The sequence below is a fragment of the Chaetodon auriga genome, chromosome 6, assembly GCF_051107435.1.
Source record: "Chaetodon auriga isolate fChaAug3 chromosome 6, fChaAug3.hap1, whole genome shotgun sequence".
Lineage (NCBI taxonomy): Eukaryota > Metazoa > Chordata > Actinopteri > Chaetodontiformes > Chaetodontidae > Chaetodon > Chaetodon auriga.
The window spans coordinates 9,661,214-9,687,050 of record NC_135079.1 but is presented as its reverse complement, the minus strand read 5'-3'; the positions used below and the strand labels follow the sequence as shown (position 1 = coordinate 9,687,050).

Sequence of the window (25,837 nt, the reverse complement as noted above, 5' to 3'; positions counted from 1 at the left end):
ACCCCTTGGATACCTCCAAAGGACTCCCAGGAGGACCATGAACCACACACAACCACACACAGCGTCTAACTATTTATACTTCTCTATTCTTTGGTTTTCTGGTCGTTTTGTTGCTGTTATGCCTTAAAACATCAGCTGCAAACAGTAAATGTGGTATCTTTCTTATTTTCACATTTTTCTCCCCCACAACATTCTTTCTCTTATGGTGGTCTCGACATGTGACTTGGATAAAAAGCTATTGTGATTTGTGAGTGAGAGGTTAATCTTTCATAATCTCAAAGAAATGTTATCTCTCAAAGAAACAGCGTTTTCTTACGTGTCCTGCCTGGAAATATGAGGTGAGAGTTGTGGCTATATTTATCATGACTATATTTGAATTTAAGCTCTGACTTTTAAATGTCATCATGAAAATTTAAGGTACCATTAAAATTATTTTCTGGATATCCTACTTTATTTTAATTGATAAACACATTGAGAATTACCTTTAAACTCAAAGAGCTGACTACTCTTCCTCTCAAAGCCACAATTTTAAATTCAGCTCTTTCAAATCTTTCAGATATTGGCAGCATCCATAGTCCATCCATCTATAGTTGGCCCTTTAAAGGGATATTCCAGCAATTTTTTAATGCACTGCCATAAAGTCGGAGACTTGCAAGAGACAGATTTTTAAAAAGTGGTTGATGAAGCAGCAGCAGCCGAGTGCCCCTTTGTCAAAATGAACAAAAAAACCACAACAGCATTTTACAGTGAAAACCTTTATTAAGTGTTCATATATTCTTAAAGGAATCCCTTTAATTGTTCTAAGTTAATCACCTTCTCCATATTTGCTAATTATTTGGTATCTATAGAATATCTATTTACACAGGAACATATCCACAGGTGAGGCTGGGACAGACCTTACTGAGCCATTACCACTAGAGTTCACTCCAGTCACTATACACAATACTGCAACTGCATCATGTTACCCTGTATGTCCCAACAAAACAAAGCGAGAAAGAGAGTCGGAAACAGAACGAGAGAGAGAGAGCTGGAGACAAAGACAGAGACAGACAGACTTAGCTACACAACCGGACAATTGTGTGTGAGGCTGGCATATCGGTTCACTAGCCCAACAAACACAACGCACTCACACCAGCTTTCACGTATGTGCATGCACTCAGACTCACTCACACGCACCCACAGACGTCCCTACACACACATACTGAAGCACACTCACACAGCAGCTACGAGTCCTGCAGCACACAGTCCTAATAGCCCCCATCACAGTGTAGATACGACAGACTATAAAATCTTAGATTTCTTCTCAAACTGAAGCGCTGTGCAAAGTTGGCTAGCAGGGTTTTGAATGGATTTAGGTAAAATTCCTAGAACATCTTTAATATTCACTGTACATACTTTGTAATACAATTTTTTTCTCTTTTGGGTGATAATATTCTTATAAAACAGTCTTAAATATCTTTTTTTTTCCAGTAAATGAAGAGGAACAAAGGGGCGTATGAGCAAAAAAAGAAGAAACTAAAACGTTCATTTCATTGTCAAACCTTACATATGAAACACAATAGATTTACATCAGCCCGATATATCTGAAAATGAGCAGTTTCTTCTTTTCACAAATAAAACATGACACACACATTCTGACGGTGGTACACACGGCTAAGTGTTAACATAGTTTAATACTTGTAATTACAGAGTTTGTGGATGTTTTATTTGAATGTACTGTATGTGCGTGTGTTACAGAGCTGTGTTTGTGCATATGAGGTGTGAGGCGGCGCTTGTGTGTGTGTGTGTACAGCATGTGTGTTTGTGTCTGTGCTCGTATGGCAGGTGTACAATGTCAACCCTGTGCCTTCTCAGGTAGGTAGTGGGTAGTCCATATACGTCTTAATAGGATAACAGTCTCTGCCCCTGTCATGGTTTATGAGATGTTTTGCAAAGGTTAGCTCTGCAGACACATTGGGATAAAAGTGCACTGGGCTCCATCTAAGTGCTGGGGATGATGATTTAGGGACTGCAAGCAGGATGGGTGGACTTCAAGGGGAGGTTACACTGGGTTTCTGGCAGGTAGATGTGACAGGCAGGCTGGCTGGTTCCACAGTATTCCTCTCCTTCGGAGACCTGGATTGTCTCCCTCCTTTAAGCTGATGTTGAGGGACTGGTACTTCATGACGACAGACACATGGAAATTCAGGAACCTGAAAGGAAGAAAGATAAAGAGATGGTGTGTTTGGAAATGCTGAAGGCAGGGGTGGAAAGGGAGTGAGTGAATAAGTGCCCTGGACTTTTTGGTCCATTTTTACTCATATTTCCATATTTTCATGCTACTTTAAATTTTCACTCCACTTCATATCAAAACACTTGTAATGGAGTTTTACATTCTTTTATTAGTCTCACTTAGGATACAGAGGGAAATATTCTACTTTTTCCACTACTATTTACTTGACAGCTGTAGTTACTAGTTAGAATAAGATTTAATTTATATTAATATATATTCACTACTACTTTTGCTCAAGTAAAGCATCTGCATAGTAATTCCACCGCTGGCTGAAGGGGGTTCCAGGAGGCAAAGAGTGAGGAAGAGTGTAAATTGTTTATGCTCTGAATAATTGATTTACATTGCATTTGTACTGCTGTACTGCGCACTGGGACGCAAATGACATTTCACGGCTGTCAGATATTAAAGATCACATTGTGCATGCTTACGTAATGAGAGCAGCTCTTCCACATGTGCTTATCTCAAGATGTATGTTTTGTTCTTACTCACCTCAACATTTGTTTAAGCGTTGCCTCCCTCTGCAAACACAGAAACACAGAGAAAAATATAAAAGCGCTACCACAGGGTTCTCAAGGTCATGCTATTAATAGACTGCCATGTTCACACACTGCTAAACGCATGCATCCTTCACCGGGACTGGTTGTGTTGCACAAAAACACCAGTAGATGGCACCAGGGATGAGTTAAATGGTAAAACACTGCTGAGCTGTAATGAATTATCGGTACATGGTAGATTCTCCAGAGCCTTAAACTAAGGAATGCTTTCATCACACTGCACAGAGAGGCTGTTTATCGCCTGGTAAAGATACTGAAAACCATTCAAGTTTCCTCCTCTTTACATCTTTGTCTCATATTGTGTTTGTCATTTGAAGGTCAACATAGTTTGAGCTGAGAAAATATACATTGCACGCATCTCTATTACTGTGTTGAGGATGGTTTAAGATGGCGCTTTGATGACATTACATGTGTATTTCTCTCATAATAACAAATCACATGATGCTCATTTTAAATATCTACTCCTCATTCTCCCCATTTCTGTTTGTCAGACTACAGGGCATAAGCACACTAATCCTATTTCCCAATGGGAGATGCACCTGGATACAGGCTTTTTCCACAGCAAATCACTGTGTAGACCTGTGACAGTGACGCTGAACTACATACAGTATGCATGGACACCAGTGTATAGACCAGGCTGTTTCCATGATTAAATCATGACAACCTCTGACTGTACGGTGGAGCTCTGGAGTCTGTCAGACATCCCTACTGTCTGTGGATCATTGGACAGCCAGGATCAGATATGTGACTTGGAAGATAGTTATGGTTAGATATTACTGAAATGTATGTTTAAGGATGTAAAACTCCTTCAGCAGATGATCAGGAAGGGGGAAGTTGCCTGGTTGGTTCCTGCCTGGTTCTCAACATTGACTCTGTGTTCGTCATATCATAGTCCAATATTTCAGCAACAGCAGTTGCAAAAACAAACAAAAATACTTTAAAACTTCAACTATTTTATTATAGGTGTTATTTTTCAGGCTTGTGGGCAAACATTGGTGCTTATTAAGGGGTTAAAATGAGTGCACATGGTTGCTGATGTCTTTTTTTAAGCACATTAAACCCGATACTCAAAAGCAGGCTCGTGCCGTCTTTTTGGTTGTGTTCAAATTCTTTTATAGCTTCCTAAATTTAGCTTTGTTTTTACAGAGGCTGCATCAAAAGCTCATTACATCAAAACTTTGGCTTTAAAATACAAGAGCATACCAAATGTGATCCTTTTATGAATTCAGCTCATGCAGCTTGTTTGCCAGACTATGTTTTGTCGCTACCTTAATGAGTGCACACTTTCTATTTTCAGTCTGCTGGAAAATCACACGAGTTGTGTTCTTATAGAGAAATTTAAAGTATTCTCATTTACTTTAAGTGTATGCTTTTGCCAGCCCGCTATAGCACAAAGATCCAACATCAGTGACGCTGACATTTATAATCCAATACCCCAAAGATTTAAAATCATTAAATAATTCAGGGGTTTCCACCTCTAGGTGCTTTTACTATGAATGTGATAAGAAAAATTAAAGATTTCACTTAATTGATTCCAAAATAGAATTAGGGATTTTGTGAAAAGGGTAGCCTAATGGTTAAAGAAGCTGTCCTACACCCAAAAGTAAGTATTTTAAGTTCACATCCAGGCAAGCAGCAGTCCTGTTTAAGTCTTCTTAAGTGAGGCGCTGAATCCCAGCATGCTCCTGGAGCGCTACTCTGAACCTGGCTCTGACTTTCAGTGCGGTGCACAAGCAAAGAGCAAATTTCCCAAAGGAAATCAATAAAATATCATACTTTTAATCAGACCAGATAGTAGATGCTCACCCTTGCTCTCAGCCAGCAGCTCTTCTGTCATGAGTCCATCCTGCCGGTTCCCCAGGACGAAGGCCAGGAAGGAGAGGATGAGAGCGTCCAGGATGCCCATAATAGCCAAGATGTAGGCCCAACGCACCGAGCAGGCCCCCAGGCTGTATTTATCCGTCTGCTCGCCGCACATCCGCCGGACCTCGTCGCTGTCCCAACCATCAGGATAGATCATACAGCCGAGCACCAGACAGACACCTAGTGAGAGGCAGAGCGGGGAGGAAGGGAGACATCAGGAGGGACAGTGTGCGACAGCGAGGGAGAATGAGCGTAAAGAGGAACAAAAGGTATACGCAGAACAGAAATGAGTTCGGGGAAAAGTGCGCCGTAATAAATGAGGCCAGGGATAATGAGATTTTGCGGGGCAAATGAGAGATAAAGAAGAAGAACGATCATTTCAAGTGCTTTAAGAATCTCTTCCTTTGTGCTCTCCTCTGTGCAGATTTTGCTGTGTTTCTACTGCTTTTATCACATTGATTTTCATTCCCTCCCTTAGGTGGGAAATAAGCGTCTAGACACAATGAGTGCTGGTGGAGGAGCAGTAAAAACAGCAGTAAACAACCACAACAACAGTCATTGCCAGACACAATGACAGCAAGAGATTTAGAGTGGAGTGATAGCATGAAGGGTCCTGAAAAACCTGCCTGGTAATTCCTCACATTCACAAAGTTTAGTTGTTTTGTTTAAAAAAAAAAAACTTCAACGCCTCTCTCCCTCTTAGATTTTAAATAGTGGTAATATTAGATTTTAACTGGCTGCTCCTCATTCTCAGTTGTTGCCTGAAGTGTAAAATCTCTCTCATCTTCAATTTGGATCTCTCTTGTCTTCAGTTTAAAAGAGACTCTTCTCTGAGGTGATGCTGCGGCAGAGCAGCACAAGAAAAACCAAAGCCCACGCTCAGGCTTGCAGCCTTTTTTCCCCCTTTTTTTGGATTTTAACTAAGCACTCCTCATTCTCAGTTTTTTGCCCGAGGGGTAAAATCTCTCTCATCTTCAATTTGGATGAGGCTCCCCTCTGGGGTGATTTTGCAGCAGAATAGCAGCAGACCTGGAAAAAGAAGCTGACTGCACAATTATCCAGAGTGCATTGCTCATTAATAATAAAACACACACCCCACTTTTTTTAACCCCAAACACTTGCTTGCAATGTTTCTTCCCTGAATGCTGCTTGTTTGTGTATCTAAGTGTAGGTTTTTGAACATTATTCCAGTTTGCTACCCATCTGCATTTCCAAGGTCCTGTATGCTGTAAACAGAAATGTAATGTGTCATTGTCCTTTTCTGTATCTTCTTCCTGGCTTCTCCACAGTCGTACAACCATCTTTTTCACATGCATACACAAGCTGCCCACACATACGCATTAAAGCACTCGCACACTGCAGTTTGTTACAGAAGTGCTGCAGTCTTTAACAGTGCTGAAAGACTTCGGGGGGTGTTGAGAGACGTTTCAGAGAGAGCAAGTGAGTAAGAGGCAGATTACAGAGCAATATATGCAGCAGACAAACTGCATACCTAACAGAGCAGAGCATCCCCCGGACTCCTCCTCTACCTCCCCCCGTGGCTCTAACTGTCATAACAAATTCATATGCACACAGGTTCAGAGAGCAAGGACTCAGGTACTGATTCAGACTGGTGATGGATGGAGGAGTGCCGCAATGAACTATTCTGTTTCAGACATTTCTCTGCCGTTTGGCTCAGAAAACATTCTGTTACATCACTTCATAGCTATGTGAGCCAACAGCATGTCATTAAGCAACAGAAATCAGCCTCGTACACTGTAGCGGTACCACAAGGGTTGTACTACAACTCTGGTTTTATGAATGATGAGTACATTTTTGCAGTCTCCAGGCAGCACCACGGAATCGAGAGACAGACGCTTTTCACTCAAGTAAGCCTTAACTAGGCCTTGGTAGGTCATCGCTGTGACCTATGTCGCTCAGCCCACCTGAGCGCTATCACAGTCTGTCAAACATCCACCAGACTCTGCATGATTCACCTCCTGAGTGAGTGTCACGGAGGAGATGATGTAGATTGTGACTAGTGAGCGTGCAGATGGTGAACAGGTCGACTTCTACCTGCATCACATGAAACCAAACCTGCACAATCTGTCTGCCTTTCCACTTCTTACTAACAAGTCTCCAGTGTCCCTGGTACACTGACAGAGACAACAGCTGACTGTGGCCACGGAGCCTCAGCCTTAACACAAATGTGGCAGTGTCGCCGAAACAAAACCACCTCAATCCTCTCTGCAAAGTGGCTCAGGGCAAACCAGAATATCTCAAGCTCCAGTACAGAAGACAGTCCTTCTGTTTCGTTCAGCAACGCAAGATGTCTGACAAACAGTGACAATAGTTTGTCATCTGTCTTTAAACGTGCAATTTCTGATTTTTGGAGTCGTGTTTCTGGCCACCTGGAGGATAGAAGTCCAATATTTAATGCCATTTTAACTCTGTTATTAGGAAATTATCTGTCTCTTCAGCTGCTAAATGCTCCACTATGTTCACCAGCTCGTTGCTAAATGTGTCTGCTGTTAGGTGCTGAGCAGGTAGTGTACAGTGAGATTTTTAGAGCTTTTTTTCTGCTGAAAACAGCTGTCAGTCGCAGCCAACATCGCTGTCATGAGAGCAGTGAGAGTGAACTAAAACAGTAAAGTTGAGGGGTTACATCTAAACAATGAGCCGAAACTCCCTATAAAGCAAAGTTGAGGGGAGCTGCAGATGATTCGGGTTATAATTCTCTGTGGGTTCATCACGACATGCGACCCCTTTCAGTTGGCACTGTTTCCTCATTATCACTTGATACACTGATATTCTAAAAACAGTGATTACAGCCGAATGAGTATAATCTAAAACAAAGTAAAACAATAAAAAGGTGATTACAGACGTAAAATCTGGCTCTTTTACAGGGAGCTGTCCACCCTGAGATGGTGCTGAAGAGCTGAACTCATCAGTCAGCTGTCATGTTATCTGTTAAGCTGTCCATACATTCTCTGAGTGTTCCTCCATTGGGACTTTGGGAAATGGGAAATCATAAATAAGTAACTTTTTCACCTCGGGACAAGAATGAGATCCTGCCAACTATGCTTCTCGAGCTGCGTGAATACTGTGTATATCATGGGAGTTTATGTATCAGGTTTCACTGAACAGAGGGAGTGCTATGGAAGACCAAATAACATTTGATATTCTATGAGTCAATACACGTCGCTGTTCTCTCTCCCTCATGATGCATTTACCACAAAGGTAACAAAAGCTTTTCCAGATCCTTCTGGGTGTCTCCTGCACGCCTTTGGCTCGATTCAACGCCATCATGAATATTACATTGAGGCTCAGGAGGAGAGAGAGGAGGCGCGCAGGGCTCTGGAGCAGGTGAGAGAGAAAGAGACGGAGGATGCGGGAAAAAGACGAATATAAGAGGTGTACACTGACAAATGCTGATAGCATCAGGGGAGGGAGACCAAAAGAGAACAAGAGCTACAAGAGCGGTAAAATATCTGTGACTGTCACCACTGAACACTAAAATATCTCTCCAAAGCCTGCCTCTGCAGATGAGCATCTCTAAGGGATGCACTGGTGAAGATTATACCAACAGAGGGTGCCACATATGCCGCTCCTGTTTCCAGAAACAGCTTGTGCTTAGAGGAGGAGCACATGTCCCCTCCATACAGTGTAACAGTAAGCCTGCAGTCAACTAATCCATAACCACACAACACAACCCAGCAGGCCTATCACAGCATCCACTTACATAATGAGGGGCTTAATCAAAATTCACAGAGGAAAAAGGCAAACTATAGCACCTTCCAGCCTGCACCCATGTTCATAACACCAAGGGAAGCATGAAGGGCACACAAGCAGCACGACATTCCTATTTACAGTCTTTAACAACAGTATCTTGTGAAACACTGTTCATTCAAATGTTATTCGGCACATACTGTTTGCAAAATGCAAGTCAATAGTAAACTGAGTTTGAGGTACTAGAGAAAATATTTAGCATAAAACATGTAGTGACAGTGTTATTAGCAGCACTGATGGGGCAGTTTACCAGATACAAGCAAAACACGACAATGCGTCTTCATGTGAATTTTAGTGCAGTTGAAATTGAGTTAAATTAAAAACTGAAATATATTATAAAATAGACAATGTGGTTTTTGTTTCTGCAAGGATTTACTGAGTTTGAACATCTTGATTTCAGACTGCTGGTTGAACAAAAAACAATGTTTTGTGACTGATTCTATTGTGACTATATTGATTAAAAAAATAATGAAAATAATTGTAATTTACTGTTATCATACAATAAATGGTAACACTTCAAGTCCCCCACTTAGCATTTATGATATAAACACCCAACAAATGCTTCATAACACGCCACAATGTAGTTGTAATCAGCTGATTATTGTTATTTGGAAATATTATTATGTATTTGGCAACAACTATAACTATATAATTCTCTAACTGTAACATTAAATAAGTGGAGGCTGGTGTATAAACAGATAATGAATGAGAATAAGATACAGTTGCACTAACATAAAACGTGTCTTCATAGGAGAACTTATAATTTCTGACACTTAAAAATCACCTCACAGCTGCTTTCAAGTACCTTACAGTGTGTAAAAATCATTTACTAAAAAAGAGACTTAAAGTGAAGTGTTGCCAAAAAGAATCATCTCCTCATCGGTCGGTATCTGCTGGCTTCGCCCACTCGCGCTGCATTGGAGGAGAACTGCAGTAATAAGCGGCGTGCTCCAAATCCTGGCTACAGAAATAACAGCACACCTGACAGAATGCAGCTGTCAGTCGGAGCAGAGACGAGATATTAACTGACGGCATTATCCGACCCTTTCAGCTTTGCCCTTCTCTCCATCTCTTTCCTGCTGTCTCTGGAGAGCAGGAGGGGAGCGGCAGACAGGCGCAGAGAGCGAGGAGAGACAGATCATGAGGCAGGGGCGAGGCAGAGATGCACGGAGGGAGAAAGAGGAGAAGCGGTGAGAGACGGAGCCCGTGCGGGGTGCCGCGTCCGGCCCCGTGTGCGGCCGCCAGCAAGTACCCAGCACCGCACTAACGTCATGAGCGCTGGCTACCATATGCTGGAGGCCCTCGGCGGAGCTATTCTCAGCATTTACTCATTTCTGTCTTTTCCGTACACACACTGTTTGTCTCCTTTCTCTCCCTGGGAACACGGGGATCATGCGAGTGGAAAAACTGGACTGAGGAATGGTTGTTGGCTAACAGCGTCTTATGTAAGAGACTGTAGGTAGGGCAGATTAGGTGTGAAGAGCGCTGCAGGAGAGTCTGAGGGCAGGCGGGCAGATGGTGCAGAATGGTATGATGGCAGTAGATTTGTCAGAAGCACATTGGCTCATCTTCCCACAGAGACTACTAAATCCCATCGATACCGAGAGATCCCATTGCCTCCTATAATCTCTGCGCGTCACTTGCGAGTGGTGTAGCTGACTGGAGGTCCAATTTGACCTCCAAAGCAGCAGCTTGATTGGATTTGTGTGTCTGGTTTGCAGACAAAGGAAAAACAAACCGCATATACTGCATATTGCATTCGAAAGACTATAGGGTTTAATCCACCTCCACAGCATCTGGCTCATGTTTTACTGTGTTTTCAGTGTTTCAGCATGTCATTGATTGCACCGGGTGTCAGATGGAAACACACTGTTATTTGTATTTCCTGCTCCTTCCATCACTTTACACATCTGCGGCACATCTAAGCAGCCATGAAAAGGGATTCATATTTTTTAACTCCCACGGCCCTTTGTGGATCCCATTTTCTCCTCTCCACATTTAAATAGCTGTGACAAACTGAATTATGCATACACACATCCCAAACTGCTCTATCTCACACTGCATATGGATCCAGCTCTAACGCAAACACACACATGCACAGGCACACGCGACGTTGCCCACCGGTAAACATGCCGACCCCTTTGTGTAAAATATACACGGTTTCTTGAGCGCTGAACATTGTTTTGTCACTTCTCCTCGTGACACATCTTGGTGCTGATGAATAAGTCAGCCTCTCTGTTGAGAGAGCCCACGGCTGGCAAAGTGGCATTTAAGGTAAAAACTAAAAGTCAGCTTAAAAAAAAAGAAAAAAATAGGCACACAGACTCTGGGAAGAGCTTTGAGTGTTTATCCCGTCGGGGCTTCCCATGAATATGCATAGGTGAGTTTGCTTTAATGTAATCGCTAATGCTACACTCCCACAGGTGAAATAGTGACCTGAATGTGGGCAAAATCTCACTCGTTCAGTTCAAAGGGTTCCTTCTACAGTCTTTCATGCTCTTTTTTTTTTTTTTTTTTTTTTTTTGCTGACGGAAACACAAGAAGAGATAGAAAAAGACAGGAACATTATTACTCACATCCAAAAAGAACAAAGTAACAGCTTGTGATTGTTCTTCACTGGCTAGTAATGTGATCCACAACCCCTAAAGACATGGTTCATCCCTGATGCTTGTTGTCTGCTGTTCTCAGCATGAAGCTCCAGGCGGAGTGAGATTCCTGCCAGTGCTGAGGCACGGTGTGACAGTGTGGCTGCGTGCTTGGATGACTCACGTTGCTGAGACTGGAGACAAGCAGCCCAAACACCACGCTGTGGGAGAGAGGTGGGAGCGGTGGCAATGGCCTAAAGTTTCAAGGACCAAATGGTCGGTTCTGCATGTTTTAACGAGTTTGATGTCAAACTGTGCGTGTTTTACATTTCGGCAGAGCTTTTCGAAAAGCAGGCTGGATGAGGGAGTTTTTTCCGCAAGCACTCGAATGCACCAACAGGTAAGAGTTTCCAAAACACTGCTTCCTCAGGACTGCATTATAGCACCATTCAATGTCTGGGGGGAAAAGTAAAGGACAAGGCATGTTTCACTGTGTACAAGTACATTTTTATACCATGCTGGCATGAGTTGAAACTGCTGGAATCAGTCTAAAAATGGAGGCTGTCTTCTTGCTGGAGGAAAGAGACACACATCCCTTTCTTCATCTGTAAACAGCTTCAGCTGGAGAGCTCTTGAACAAGTCCCTCCTGCAGAGCTCCTCGGTGTTTGTCCTACAATACGTGAGTTAATATTTGTGGCTCTATTCTGCTCCCACACACCACTGCTCTGGATAAGGGCCGAGTCGGCATGCTTGACCATGTGCAGGTGTATTTATACACTGTATTAAATTTAGGGCTCTCACTCATCGATGTTAAACCAGATTTTTTTTATGTTTATTTTTATCTTTATTGGAAATTGCCAGTTTATCTCCGAGTATCAGATCAAAAATGAGATAAAACGGCATTAAATATCATTAGTATCACATGACAGGATTTAGTTTTTGGCTTTTGTTAGTCTGAGTACTAAATGACCTGTCAATCAATTGACTGCAGGTTCAGTCTCTGTGCTTTGAATTTTGATGGTGATGGATGATTTGCATATATGCATATAAGAGTTAGTTATGCCATGAGAACCAAAACACATTCAGCAGAGTTGGAGAGGAAAGGCTTGGAAAGAGTGTCCGCCACCAACAGAGGAAACATTTTGTCACGACAGACAGAACAGGAGCAAAAAGTTTTATGGCCACTGTGCTGCCAAGATGGCCACTGACAGTATTATGGACAAATCCTGTCGGGTTAGACGTTAAACGCAGTGTTTTATGAGACTGAAAGTGATTATCTGCCAGGATCCTAAAGGATTTCATTTTACAATCTGAACTGGTGAAAGTCCAAAACCAAAACATGGTTTGATCCCTGACCCAACATGCTTCACAGGCTCTTTTTCAGGGGACTCCATGGCGTCAGACTGCATCTGTCCGAGTCATTTTCCAGATGTCATCATCGGAAATGTATGTAGACTTCCATAATTTCATAGATGATCTGGCCTGTGATTGGCCTTTCTCATATAATATGCCTCCAATATAGTTCACCCACAGTCCAGTCCAGACTCTACCACAGTGTGGACAGCGACCCCCTCATCCCACTGAACAATTAAGATGTCTCCCTGGTTCCAAAGATGAGCGAACGGCTACCACAGAAACACGACCTGAGACTATGACAATGATATGCCGTAATTGCATCCAGATAAATGGGGCTATTATGAGCGCATGATAGTGGGACTAAATGGAGTGTGAAAATGTGTCACCACTTAAGCCTGCTTCATGGTCCCGGCTTATGTGGACGAAAGAGAACAAAGACAGAGGGTTACAAATGTGGGGATAGTGCTATTATAGAAAGTTTACTGTGTTGCTTTTAGAATATGTGTCAGTTTGTGCGGCTGTAAGAGACAAAATAATGAGAAATACACAGGAGTCTCATAGTTTCAGAGCACACAGACAGGAGACGAACATTCATTTTGACAGCCGGCTGGACACAAATTTAAAACAGCTCTCTGAAAAATATTTCCAAGGTGTCAAGGATACGGTGGAAAGTGGAGCAAGAGAAACTTTTAAAACTGACTCCAGCTATCTCCCCTGGAAGATGAGGAACATGCTTCTTGAGATGAGCTGTCAACAGTCCAAATCTATTTCTGCTTCAGTTGCAGGCAAAACTCAGTGGTTGCTAGAGGGGAGCAAGGAGCTTCCAGGCATCCTCTGTATCCTGCTCCGTCAACATCTTCAGCAATTTTCTGCACAACGAGCACATAATGCCCACAGCTTACCTACCAATTCAATTCAAAAGATTAGAGGAGCAAGAAATGGCTTATTTCATCAAATCATCTCTGTTCTGTGCCAGGACAAGTCTGGGAAAACTTTTTAACCATCTTGCAATGCTGCAAATAATCTTCCCACATGATCATATTGCATATTATAGCATACCTGTAGGCTGCGGGAAGCGCTCTGACTTTTCCAACAGGGAATAAAACTCAAGCAGAAATACTAGAAATATCGTTTTGACTACAGCTTCAGAACAAGCCTGACGTGTGATGTGTGAATCCAAAAAAAAAAAGAGAGGGAAAAAGACACCTCTCAGGAGAGGATCAAACGTCTCACCAGCCACACACTGGTACCTCACAATGTCCAGACAGTCAATCAATTAAAAAGCAACTGGACTGGGTTAAACCAGCTGAATTATTGCTAATTTGCTAAGTTACCACTAACTAGTTTCAAACCAGCGTTTTACTAAAATGCATTAAGAAGAAGTCTCCAGTACTGTGTAATACATCTATAAAGCCATTCAATTAAGAAGTGACTAAAGCACCAGGAATATAATGTCCAAAAGAACAGTCTGTCTGTCTCTCTGTCTCATTGTGTCCTTGGAGTTAATGATCACAGTCATCTTTAAAAGCTTCTTTTAAAATCATGCGTACTTTGGCTCAATGCTGTCTATTCAGACAGCGCGTGTGTGCTCTGACTCCTAAAGTCCACACAAACTATCCGGTGAGACGGCCTCTCATTATGGCACATTGATTAAAATTGGTGTTAGAAAGGAGAGCAGGCTGCCTACAGATGAAGCGGGACATGCAGGAGGTGGGACACGGTGTGCTTTGAAATTACCGAGTGATTACGCTCAAGTGAAGGTTGACACAGGAGTGAGACACGCGCCTCTGTATTAATAAATGCAGCACTTCAGGCTAAAGCTGAGGTGCGGATGTGGAGGTAGAGGGAGGAGGGAGGGGGAGAGGAGTCGAGGGAGGAGTGCAGAGTAAACCGCAGTGAGCAGAGCAGGAGGGAGTCAGGCTGGGGTGGAGGGCTTATGTAACAGGTTCAGATGCGGCCTGTACCTCCACAGAGGATAAAGACTGGCAAGGGCAAAGGGGATCAAAAGAGACCTTTGAATTCTCTGTGAAACATACTGAGTGGACCACCAGCTCAGGGACGATGGAGGCAAACAGCCACGGCTTATGCTGGACCGCTCGCTCTCAGCCAACAGTTAACAGCTTACACCCGGGACAGACGGAGGTACTGCAGGACGGCACAAACCAATGACGATGTAGCAAAGGCAGCATATTCAGTGAAAATAGCAAATTAAGAATGAACCTAAAAATACAAGATTTCATAAATGCTGCCTCCAGCCAGCGCTTGCTAACAAAACAGCGCTTCAGAGCGAGACTGATTCACAAACTACTGCAGCTGGCAGAAGTTATTTTAGAGGACGTCTATGTGTTTTGCATTGGAGTGGCTGAATAAGTATTCTAGTAAAGGCAGCAATGCTCAAAAATAAAATTATGTAATTATTAGCAACAAAAATGTACTTCAAGTAACAAAAGTTAAAGTACTCATAATGCTGAACAGACTCTGTCAGTGATATATTACCATACTATTGGATTATTATTATTATTGCTGTATTAACATGTAAACAGTATTTTAATGTAGAACAAAAAGTAGTGGAATAAAAAGTACATTTCCATCTGCCATGTAGGGGAGTAGAAGTATAAATTAGTATGGAAATATTGAAGTACAAGTACCTCATAATGTTACTTAAGCACAGCACTGAGTCAGTTCATACATGAACCTGTGCACTCCAAGCATTTGTGTTCGAACAGCACGGAAAGTTTTTTCCTGGGTCACAGTGTCCTTGCTGTCCCACCTCGTCCCTCCCTCAGTGGAATACATCAGCTGCCTCCCCCTCCTCAGCTCTGGCCCGAGCCAGGCCACTTGTGAGATCACGGGGATTAACTCTGGCAAATCTATAGTCCACACCCTGCAGGGCTCCAGGGACACAAAACACAGCGGAGTCATGATGATGACCTGGCTGGCATTTAGAGGTTTTGTATTCCAGTGCTACACTCGCACTCACCAGGTGTTAGTATTGATTTGTTTCGGGCGATGTGGGGGGTGGGGGGGGATATATGGATATTTAGCAAATGCATTTTCCTCTCAGCCTCGTTGCCTCTTTCACATGCAGATCTTTCAAAACTCTGGTTTTTCTGTGTGAATGAAGTATATGAAGAGTTTTAGAAATGATGTCATCACTTCAGTCAATGCAAGCCCATTGGTGCTTCATGTAACGAGGAGGTATTTGAAACAATGGCGACTATTGGTTAGTTTGCTTTTGGTTGGCACTGCGAGACACTGAGCCACAAAGGTGTGGCATTCTTGTTTTTTTAGCATTTGGAGTCATTTTTGTGTTTCCGTGTTGATGGAGATAATATGTAAAACCATGGTTCTGTGGACAAAATAACTTAATCCAGTTAATCCTAACAGTCTTGCTGATGCCACAGTGCTGACTTTTATTTCCCTTAAATTCAGCTTGTATTGTTCTTTTTTACTTGCTCCCAACATCATCGTTAATGATTGATAAAAATTGTGGGTGCATGCCAGCAAAAATCAAGAACCACTGAATTAATCCAACTGTTCTGCATTCACAAATAAATCAACTAAATATGGATTAGGAGAATAGCAGCACTCAAGCATCCCTGTAAATATCTTGCTGTGCTGGAAAAGGCTCTCTGTGGGATGTAATTACTGAAAAAATGTACAGTACATGCATGTAAATAAGTATGCGTGCGTGTGCAGTGTGTGTGATGCCGTGTGTGCAGATATCCGCCATCCATCCTTTCCTCCTGCTGTCCATTGTCAGCAGGAGTGTGTGCGCTGCATGGATGATGGTTCCCCAATGCCTCCCGCTGGCTATAATTAGGTGGTTCAACTAGCTGTATGTGGTTCTTAATTAGAAAGACGCAGGAGTGGAAGGGTGTTGATTTGAAGACAGATGAGGATGAAAAACAAGATTGCTTGTGTGATTGTATAAGAAAACAGGTGGAATAAAGAGTCACAGCGATGAATTTGTTCTCTAAAGATCATCCCTATCTCACCTTTAAATGCTGAGCCGCCTGCTGCGAAGGCGCCACGTGTGGATTACTGCACAAGGCAGCGTTGTGCATCCACTTGATTTGATTCAAAAAAGGTTGTGGGTCAGCACATTCACTTTCAGCGCTGCTCTGAAAAGACCCAGCGAGAATACAGATCGGCTCTGAAATTATCCCGAACCAGCTGTCATCACTTCTCTGTACCACCTGACTGCCACTGTCGTGCACCCCAGACAGCCAGGGTGGATTGCAGCCAAAGATTTCGGGAGCCTACTTAGGATTTGAGAACAACTCTGCAGGGGATTAATATTTCTGATGCTTCAAAATCTCTGGTCTTGTTTGTTATGTCACTAACATCAATATGAGGCCAGTTTCTTGTTTTTTTTTTTCACTGGTGTTTCCTACTTAAAAGCGGGGATGCAGCTTATAACAGCAGACAGCACTCTCCCATGTTGTTTCACTCTCACAGATCTGCCCCACTGGGTATCTGACTTGATGTGCTGTGGAGAGACATTACTCCTTGCTCTGTACGTAGCCGCAGCAGCGCGACTGACAGGATACATCAGACTGTTTCTAACATGGTGATGATAACCGGCAGCCCCCAAACTGTCACAGACTGCTGTAAAATAACAAAAAGGTCTGAAGTAAAATGAACCTCCTGCCACAGGCTGCAGTTCGGGCATTTCAGTGTTGCGTTCATGAAGGTTTCAGATGAGTCTACTGCACATTCGTACATCCAAACGAATTCAGACTGCACGGAGAGGAGGTGTGCACTTATGAAGGCAGACCACGGTAATATATTCATCAGATCAGGGGTGAAATTTGGAAGCTGGGAAGCCACAAAAAGTAAAATCCCTCCATTATTTTTCTATTGACCAAACATGAAAAATGTGAATTGACAGTGTTGATCAGTCACTGTTTTTTTCATTCCCCAACATTACTCCCATCAGATTGTTTTTTTTAAAATTATGAGGCAGGTGTGTCTTCGACTAACTCAGCTACAGGTTTGTGTACATCTTCCAGAAATACCATCCGGCACAAAGGTTTTGCAAAGCACTTTTTACATGTATCAATATCAAAAAAACTTCATTTTGACTGAAAACATGGCTGAAACTATATGAACCACGTGATGAACAAGTTGCTCTGCAGCCACTTAGATTCCAAAAAGGCAATCTGAAGCCAGTATGATACAGTACTTCATATTGACTGCATTAGCTAACCTAACTGTAAGTAGCATTTATTTTTTACACTTCACTGACAACTTATTTAAACGTGCAATAACTTCTCAGTATTTTGTTAACATAACACTACCATATTCTCAGTGGTGGTATGGCAAACATGGCACAGGGCAGCAATATTTAGAGTTAATATTCACTTGTATTTTGACTCTGTTTTTGGTCTCCACCAGCCCCTGAGAGAAAAACCTGGGTATTTAGCAGCTAAATGCTCTACTAGGTTCACCAGGTAGTTGCTAACTTTGTCTGTCCACTGGTTGGTGATGAATAGGTAATGTACAGTTGGTTTTTAGACCTCGTGTGCTGAAAATAGCTTCCTGCTGTGACTGGACGCTGTGCTGAGATTGGTGAGACTTAACCAGAAAAATAAAGTTCTGGGATACGAGAAAAAAAGAGACTTAGCTGAGGGGGACTGCAGAGTTGGCCGATAATTATGCGTAAGTTGATTATTATGGACATTACATGTAGTCACTGATCCATTGTTAGTGTAAGAACATTAATTCAGCAGCTTTCAGTGAGAGCAGTCAAGATGTGTCGGCACTTTTTTAAATTCTCAAAGGACAAGAATTTTCCTTTGCTGCATGAACTTGGTTTTTCAAAGTGCTTCACAAAGTCAAACCAAACTGAAGGGAAATGAACTATGGATACACAATAATTCACTGGCATTGATAGAGCAGTACAATATTACCTTAAATCTTTCGGGTAAAAACAGAGCTGTGTGAAAATGGTCGGGCTCACTCACTTGAACTCGATGTGACATGCAGTCAAGATGCAGAAGGTCATTCGAGGATGAACGACGCAAAAGCTGCAAAACTCTGTCGAAGAAAGTCGATAGAACTCGTTTGTTTTGTTTATTACTTTTGCATCAAGGCAATTACGGACAAAGTTTAACAGCACTTCATCAAATTAAAGTCAACTCTTTTGTGCAATTTAATAGACATTCTGTTAATTTATATGCTAATTTTTGCTATAACATGATGCTGTTTGCGACTGGCAGCTTGAGGAAGTTGCTTTTCAGCAAAGGTGCACGTGGCCAAAAAAGTTAATTAAACCCTGGGCAGGGATGGCCATGTATTAGCACGCAGACAAAGGATGTGCATCTATTATGTCTACTGTACTGTATGTATTGAATATTGCTGTGAAACAATGTTGAACAGGCACACATACACGCACAAACACAGCAAGGCAAGAGTAACAGAATTAGCCTTTTCCTCTGTCAAGCACTAATCTGCTTTTAAAGGCCTGATAGGTATCCAGACAAAAGTGCTCATTTGCAGCATTAACTCTGGAGAGCCGGAGCACACGAGCCTGGTCCTGCTGCAGTGAAAAGCGCAGCTCTATGACAGTCGCTCTCATGCCGAGCTCCGACTCTTTCCACCTCTGCATTCAACTCGGCTTTAATGGCTCTTTCAGAACAAGCCTCTCAATAGAGCTAACGGACCACGGGAGTGAGAGGCAGCTGCAGAGAAACACAGATAATGACACAGAGAAAGGGAGAGATGACCCAAAGGACCAGTATGTCTTCTCAGCGCTGTTGTCTGATTTGTTTTCTGTCTCCGTCTGTCTCTCTCTCTCTGACCTCACGCTACTCTCTCATATGTCATCTCCCGGTTATGTTGCTCTTTATTGTCATCTCTGTTTGCCCATTGTCTTGCCACTGTCCTTTCTCACCAGGCAATAAAGGTTTAAAGTTTGAATGTGTTGATCCCAGTGGTGGAGGATCCTTTGCTTAAGTAAAAGTATTAATACCACACTGTCAAAATACTTCATCACAAGTATACATTCTGTATGTATGTAGGGCGGCTGTGGCTCAGGAGGTAGAGCGTTTGTCTGCCAATCAGGAGGTCGGTGGTTTGATCCCTGGCCTCGGCAATCCACATGCCGAAGTATCCTTGGGCAAGATACAGAACCCCCAAAACTCGCCCTGATGCTGTGTCATCAGCGTGTGAATTCATATGTACGTCGCTTTGGATAAAAGCGTTTTGCCAAATGCCTAAAAGTCTGCAAATATAATCAGGAAAACACAGCATTAATTTACTCAGTGTGAAGGTAGGATGACTGAGCTAGTCTTACTGGTTACCTTCCCTTTAAACTACATCCAGATAAAAAAAAAAAGAGTCATTTATGAGTTCGTCTCATTAACAATAGTGTAAAGCTCTTTTTCACAGCAGACACTTCGACTTATCGCAGAACAAAAAGCACAGGTGTCACTAATAACATTAACAATGGCTCCACTCTAGTGCCTCAGTAAATAATGGCAGCGAGCCGACATGCACGATACAGGACCCTGAAAGCCGTTGTTCATTTCATTATTTCCACCTGTGACATGTCAACATGTCCTCTGTGGAAAAAGGTCTGATGTCCTTAAGTTTAATAATGCCTGCAAAGGTTATGCTTACCTCGTTGTGAAGCCTGCAAACCTCTTGACCAACCTGACATGTGAATGTGGCGTCAGCTCAGAAGCTACATGTACCTGTGGCGGATCACACGGCAGTCAGAAATAGGCTTGCCAAGATTAGCTCATTAGACAAGTGTTTATTATGCATAAATATACTTCAGCTTCTCATCAGAGGAAGCCATGCGAGTGCAGCAGAAAGCACAGGCTGGTGCACAATCTGAAGAGTCATCCCTAAAGTATTAACCAAAGACTTCAAAGAGGAGGCAGAGGACGCTTCCGAGTGCAACTTCGTCATTTTGCTATAAATTCTAAAGCAAATCTTTTCTTTCCTAATTATTTCAGGGAAAAACAACAAACCAGGCCCGCACTGACGGAACGGACCGCATAATAGAACAAACAAAAAGAGGGAAAAATAGGATTCTGACCTGTAAGTAAATACAGCCCTTTGAAAACAGTTCAGTCTGTATCTTTCCAAATAGGCCACCCCCAGTCTGCAAATTTGTTCTGCTGACTTTACAAAGCTCACGACTGTAAGCGTATGACTCATATGTTTTTGAGAAGAAACAATGTCATCAAATACAGAAAAAGGCTGCCAGCCAACATAACCGAGTGAGTAGACAAGGTATAAACCGGTGAAGTAATTATCATTGACCTCCCAGCCTTCTTACTTAATTGGCGTGCAGACCCCTGAAGAACTGCAGTTCCGAGGCAGAAGGAGAAAAATGAAAGGCACAAACTGTACCTCACTGAAACAAGCTGATGAAGAGAAGAGACGGGGAAAGAGGAGAGGGGAGTTATAGACAAGAGAAGGTATGAAAAGAGAGCGGAGACGGAGATGCGGTGAGGTCAAAATGAGCAAGTGAAACGAGGTGAGATGCACAGAAGGGTGAAATTGTGTGAAGGTAGCAGAAAGAGATAAGGTAAAGGAGCTTGTGCATCATGTACCTCGCTGTGCTCGGCTCAGCGGAAAAAACACACGCTTACATCTGCATGGCGTGGACTTGAGCAGATGCACGGACGGAAATAGCCCTGGTGAGGAAAGTGAAGGAAGGATAGAAGTCCATCTAGGGCAGGATGGACGCGGGAGCATCTCTGCACTCTGCTTTGGCTGAGGTAGACATTTTGAGAGATCTAATGTGTCCTGGTGGTTTGCCTGCTCATCAAACATTCAGCCTTTTCACCTGGGCTTCACAGACAGCACTCTTCCTGGAGATGGTTAGAGATGTGTGTATGTGTGTGTGTGCGTGTGTGCTCTCACGGACTGATTCACCGGAGAGAAGCTCTGTGCAACGGCATGAATTTGTTGTAAAGTGTTTATCCACAACCTTCTGACCTCTGCCCAAGGGGATTTGTGAAAGCTGGAGCAAGAGTGGCTTACAGTATATCACTTCAATTGCATATGCGTAGCCAATACAGTATGGCCTTGATACTGAGTTAGAATATCTGAATAGCCCCGTTACTCAATGAAGCACGTCACCATTATAAGCTGAAAGAAACTGTAAAATGTAGCTTTACAGAGAGAAAACAAAGAGGCCGACGGGTGACAACGAGCTGCGGCTGTGTCCATTCTAATTTCACTTTGCTTTACTGGAATGAGATGTGACATATTTGTGCAGCCAAAATGCTTCAAGAAGAAAAATATTGGATAAAGACAATGGTTTCTCACTCCTGCGTCTCCTTCTCTTGCGCACACACACACACAAACTTTCTGGTCTGTCATTTATCACTGTTATATTGATGATATGCACCTCCCTATCAAAACATCAGCTGACAGCAAGGGGCCCATTACAGATGCCTGTGGGCCACCTGTCCTCCACAGAGCTAGTAAGGGAAGGCAGCGTGAGTTTAACCTTCAGCTAAGTGTAATGAAGTTTGACAGTGCTAAGCAGCCAGGCTCGCTCATTAGGCATCCCTGTGCCAGCTTGCCGTGGTCAGGGTCTCTCCTCTTGGCTTTCTCTTTCATCTCTTAGCTGCAGAAGCACAAAGCCCGGCGGTCTCCTCATTAGACAGGCCTATTGCATTAATTCAGCCCAACATAGCAAACAGGGCTGGAGCTGGTCCAAATAATCCCCGCCATTTGTGTCTGTTTGCGAACAGGAATCCGGCTGCTTCGACCACTGGTACAGCTGAGCTGACCCGTGTTTGGCAGCTCCTTTCAGATGATGGAGGCCGCTGCTCACACCGCATGAAGTTAGCCTGCAGTTACAATGATAAAATGCTGCCAGCAGCTGAACCACTGACCTCTGCAACGTTTTCAACACCCTCAACACCCCTAACTCTACCACACGAACACACACACACACACCTGTTTGCTACAGATCACATTATACGAGGCGGCATCGTAGCCATGCCTCTTAGGTGCTGTAACACCAACATCATCATGTAATTAAGAAAAAAAATTGATATCAGTATAACTATAAAGCGTCATTCCAGCCTTATATTATCCAATCACACTGGACCATCATGTTTGACCAATAATGAGAAGAGATACATGCTTTTCAGAGGTTTAAGCAGCACACATGTGCACTTATGTCAAGGTGATGTATTATGATAAAAAACATGGTGATAAATTAGCATCAGGGTGTCAGTGTCTCTATGTTGTTGTGTAAAGAAAAGACTGGTTTCATTTTAAAGGCACAAAGCGAGTTCCTAATGTAAACAAAAGAGCCGCTACCAAAATTCAAAACACAGGACTGGAGCTAGAAATGCACTGATGCAGCCTTTTCATTCCTTCATTCCACCGAGCCCCGTACCTTAATTCAGGGTACCAATCCAAAACCGGTGCTCTCCAACACCTCACCGTGTGGACCTCACTGGGATCATTACTATGTGAGGTGACACGAGACCAGGGATCAGCGAAAACTGTGACAAATGGTCCTCTAATGAGGTTAGAGGACACAATTTGAACTGAATAATGACACTGAAATTGGTTTGGTCACTTCATGGCCAGTAGCTGATGTGCATATCGGTATCGGACCAATAATGATCACATCGGATCCCAAAGTGGAACCTGCTGTCACTCCCAAATTGATTGACAGGTTTTCCAAAACACATACAAACACAAGGAGGCGAAGTTATTAATTCCCCATCTGCTGATGGTTTGTAATATGGCTAATTATGACAGGATTTTATGAGAAGTGCTTCGTATGTGGCTACACCTGTAGCAGTCAGTACTGACTGACTGTCACTTTGGTAGCAGTGTCCATCATTTCCTCAGTGCCACGGACAGCACGGAGCGGTGGTGGCTGACAGCTCCAGAGGAGATCCTGCACTCTGTCTGCTTATCTTCACTCTGGCTGCTCCCACTGACACTTAATTCATCTAATCAACTGATGGATCACATTCAAATCCATCCCAGTGTCCAGGAGTTTCAGGGGAGAGGACCCTGAGCAGAAAGAAACCGATTCCCTGAGATCCTCATTTGATAACATCTTATCGTTTCATTTAGAAATATTTATACAGCCTGCCACTGTGTGGAGTGTGGCTGGGAAGATAACAGAGGAAAGTTTTCACATTTTATACATGCTCCACCTTCATTTAGTGAATACGGTGACAATAAACTATTCCCTAAGCCCCTTTGAAGGTCCCCTCCAGCCGCTGCACCCCACTTGAAAGGCACTTACCTGATGCTGCTTGCATCCAGCCACAGATCTTGTACACGGTGGAGGTGCTGAGGAGGAAGAAGAGACTGAAGCAGCCGATGCAGGTCACAACCAGCATCATGGACATTCCAATGAAGAAGGAGGCGGCCTTGAACGCACTCGAGGGGATAGCGGAGAACTCAGTGAAGCTACCCTGGCAGGCCAGCTCTCTGGAGATTCCGTCTCCGACGCAGTAGTGAAAAAGGCCGAAATAGCCGGCCTGCGGCGTATCCACGCCATCCCCGATCCAATAGGGCTGTGAGAAGATGGTCACGTTAACAATACCGAAGAGGATAGTGAAGATGGCCCATAAAAGTCCGATGACACGGGAGTTGCGGACGTAATTGGTCTGGTACAATTTCGCAGCTTCTGCAGATGGTAGCATTGATGCGGCAGATCCAGGTATCATTTTATGCAATCCAGAAGACTAAATGAATGCTGCGATCTGTCGGAGCGCACAGCGAGGACTTCACATTTATCACACAGAGCGTCTCACGGAATCACAGCCCGGAACAGGGAGACCAATCTAAGCCCGTGCGACTGCAACACAGCAACATCTGCCAGGCGCGATCAACTCATGACGTCGCATCCTAAAAGCCAGGTGGTGAACCAAGTGAGGAGCTACGGCAGAGCGCTGGAAACCTGGATATGGCCGATAACTCTGAAAAGTAAATGATTACAGGAGCAGAAGCAGCTTCCCTCCCACTTGCTCCGTGTGGCCGTCAGACGTGCACATCGCTGCCGCACCGCGTCGCTCTCTGATGCCCTTGGAAAGCCTCGAAAAACCACCGAGCGCAGGAGAAATATATTATTCACACCGGTCTCGGCTACACAAATGATGCGCCCGTATGTGGCAGCCTAAATAAAAACAGCCTATGACAAGCAGGTTGTAGCCTTTTATAGCGCTGAATGAGGTCGCATCCAGTAACACATTATAGGCTCGTACTTACAAATTAATGCAGCCTACCATAATAACCATTCAGAAAATACGACGGCCCCCTTCAGGATCGTTAACGGGGATTTATTCTCCGGTTTATGACAGCATCAACGGGCTGCTGGGAGTCAGAGAGGGAGGGGCACGGACGGCAGACGCAGAGGCAGCGCGTAATGCGCGCGTCTGTCCGTGCAAACACCTTCTGGATGACGCTGCGTCAACATGCACCGAACTGACGAAAGATCAGACCTTCAGTGTGTTAATGAAAGAAAAAAAAACTTGAGCGCAGTTAGATTTTTCTTTTCTTAATAATTTCCGGCCAATTCTCTCGCGAGTCGTCCTGCTTGTCAGAGTACCTGCGGTGATGACGCTGCTCGGCTTCATGAGGCGCGCTGCTTCGCTGCCAGGATGTTATGTAACACTTCATGAGACTGCACATGATGGCCTGAGGGGGAAAACAGACACAGAAGCATAGGGTAAACACGCTGCACAGTGAATGCTCGTTTCCACTCGAACATTAATGAGCTCTGTATGTGTAAAGGCTTCATTAGAAACATGGGTTCCAATGACATTACTGTCCCTCCTCCACAGAAGAATATTATATGAAGAAAACAACGTTTCTCCTCCCACCTTTCCTCCCCAGTTCCAGCAGAAGTGGTTGTTGTGTATTTGTGTCAAACATCCAAGCGCCCAGCTTACATGGACACAAGACACCAATTACTGTTGCAGTGCTGAGGCAACTTCTTAAATAAAACATTACAATCTTTGTCTTCTTTCCCGAGCCCCGCAAGCAAATTCTGCCACAAAAAAAGGCAATGAAAGAAACAAATCTTCTTGTCATGCAACCAGAGGAAGTCAGCAGTGATTAAGGCTATGTTTATTAAAAAAAAAAAAAAAAAAGCAAATCACCCTGAACTCCTCATATAATGAGCAGTAAACAGAAACTGGCCTTTATTTTTCAGTCTCACTTAAATCTGTCCTCTTCAAACACCTCATTAAACCCACCAATAGCTAATGGTTGTGTGACGGAGCCTAAATGTGCACACAAAGATTTTTTTTTTTTACCTTTTTCTTTTAAAACAAACCATAGTGTCAATTTCTGGTCAGTTTCTAAGTCTTGTCATGATTTAATGACTTATCATGGTTTACATGTGTTTAATCCTCATTACTTCTCACCACATTACCAGGATAACCTGACTCTTCCCGGCTAAGACCAATGCTTGGTGCTGCTCTGTACT

The 25,837-nt window shown here is 43.4% G+C and overlaps 1 protein-coding gene across 1 annotated transcript; it reads right to left on the bottom strand.

Moving 5' to 3' along the window:
- Positions 1–739: 739 nt before the first annotated feature.
- Positions 740–25,022, bottom strand: LOC143321939 (LHFPL tetraspan subfamily member 3 protein-like). Its single transcript, XM_076732699.1, has 4 exons — positions 23,648–25,022; positions 4,633–4,869; positions 2,762–2,790; positions 740–2,192 (listed from the first exon to the last, which is right to left on the bottom strand). Exons 1-3 carry the CDS (start codon positions 24,072–24,074, stop codon positions 2,774–2,776), a joined length of 681 nt encoding a protein of 226 aa, XP_076588814.1. The 5' UTR covers positions 24,075–25,022; the 3' UTR covers positions 740–2,192; positions 2,762–2,773.
- Positions 25,023–25,837: the final 815 nt, after the last annotated feature.

Bases quoted from the DNA above. Each gene is read 5' to 3' on its own strand.
- LOC143321939 (XM_076732699.1), bottom strand. From the start codon at position 24,074: ATGATACCTGGATCTGCCGCATCAATGCTACCATCTGCAGAAGCTGCG. The intron at 4,870-23,647 runs GTAAGTGCCTTT...GCCTCTCACTAG, and splicing joins CTGGATGCAAGCAGCATCAG to GTGTCTGTCTGGTGCTCGGC.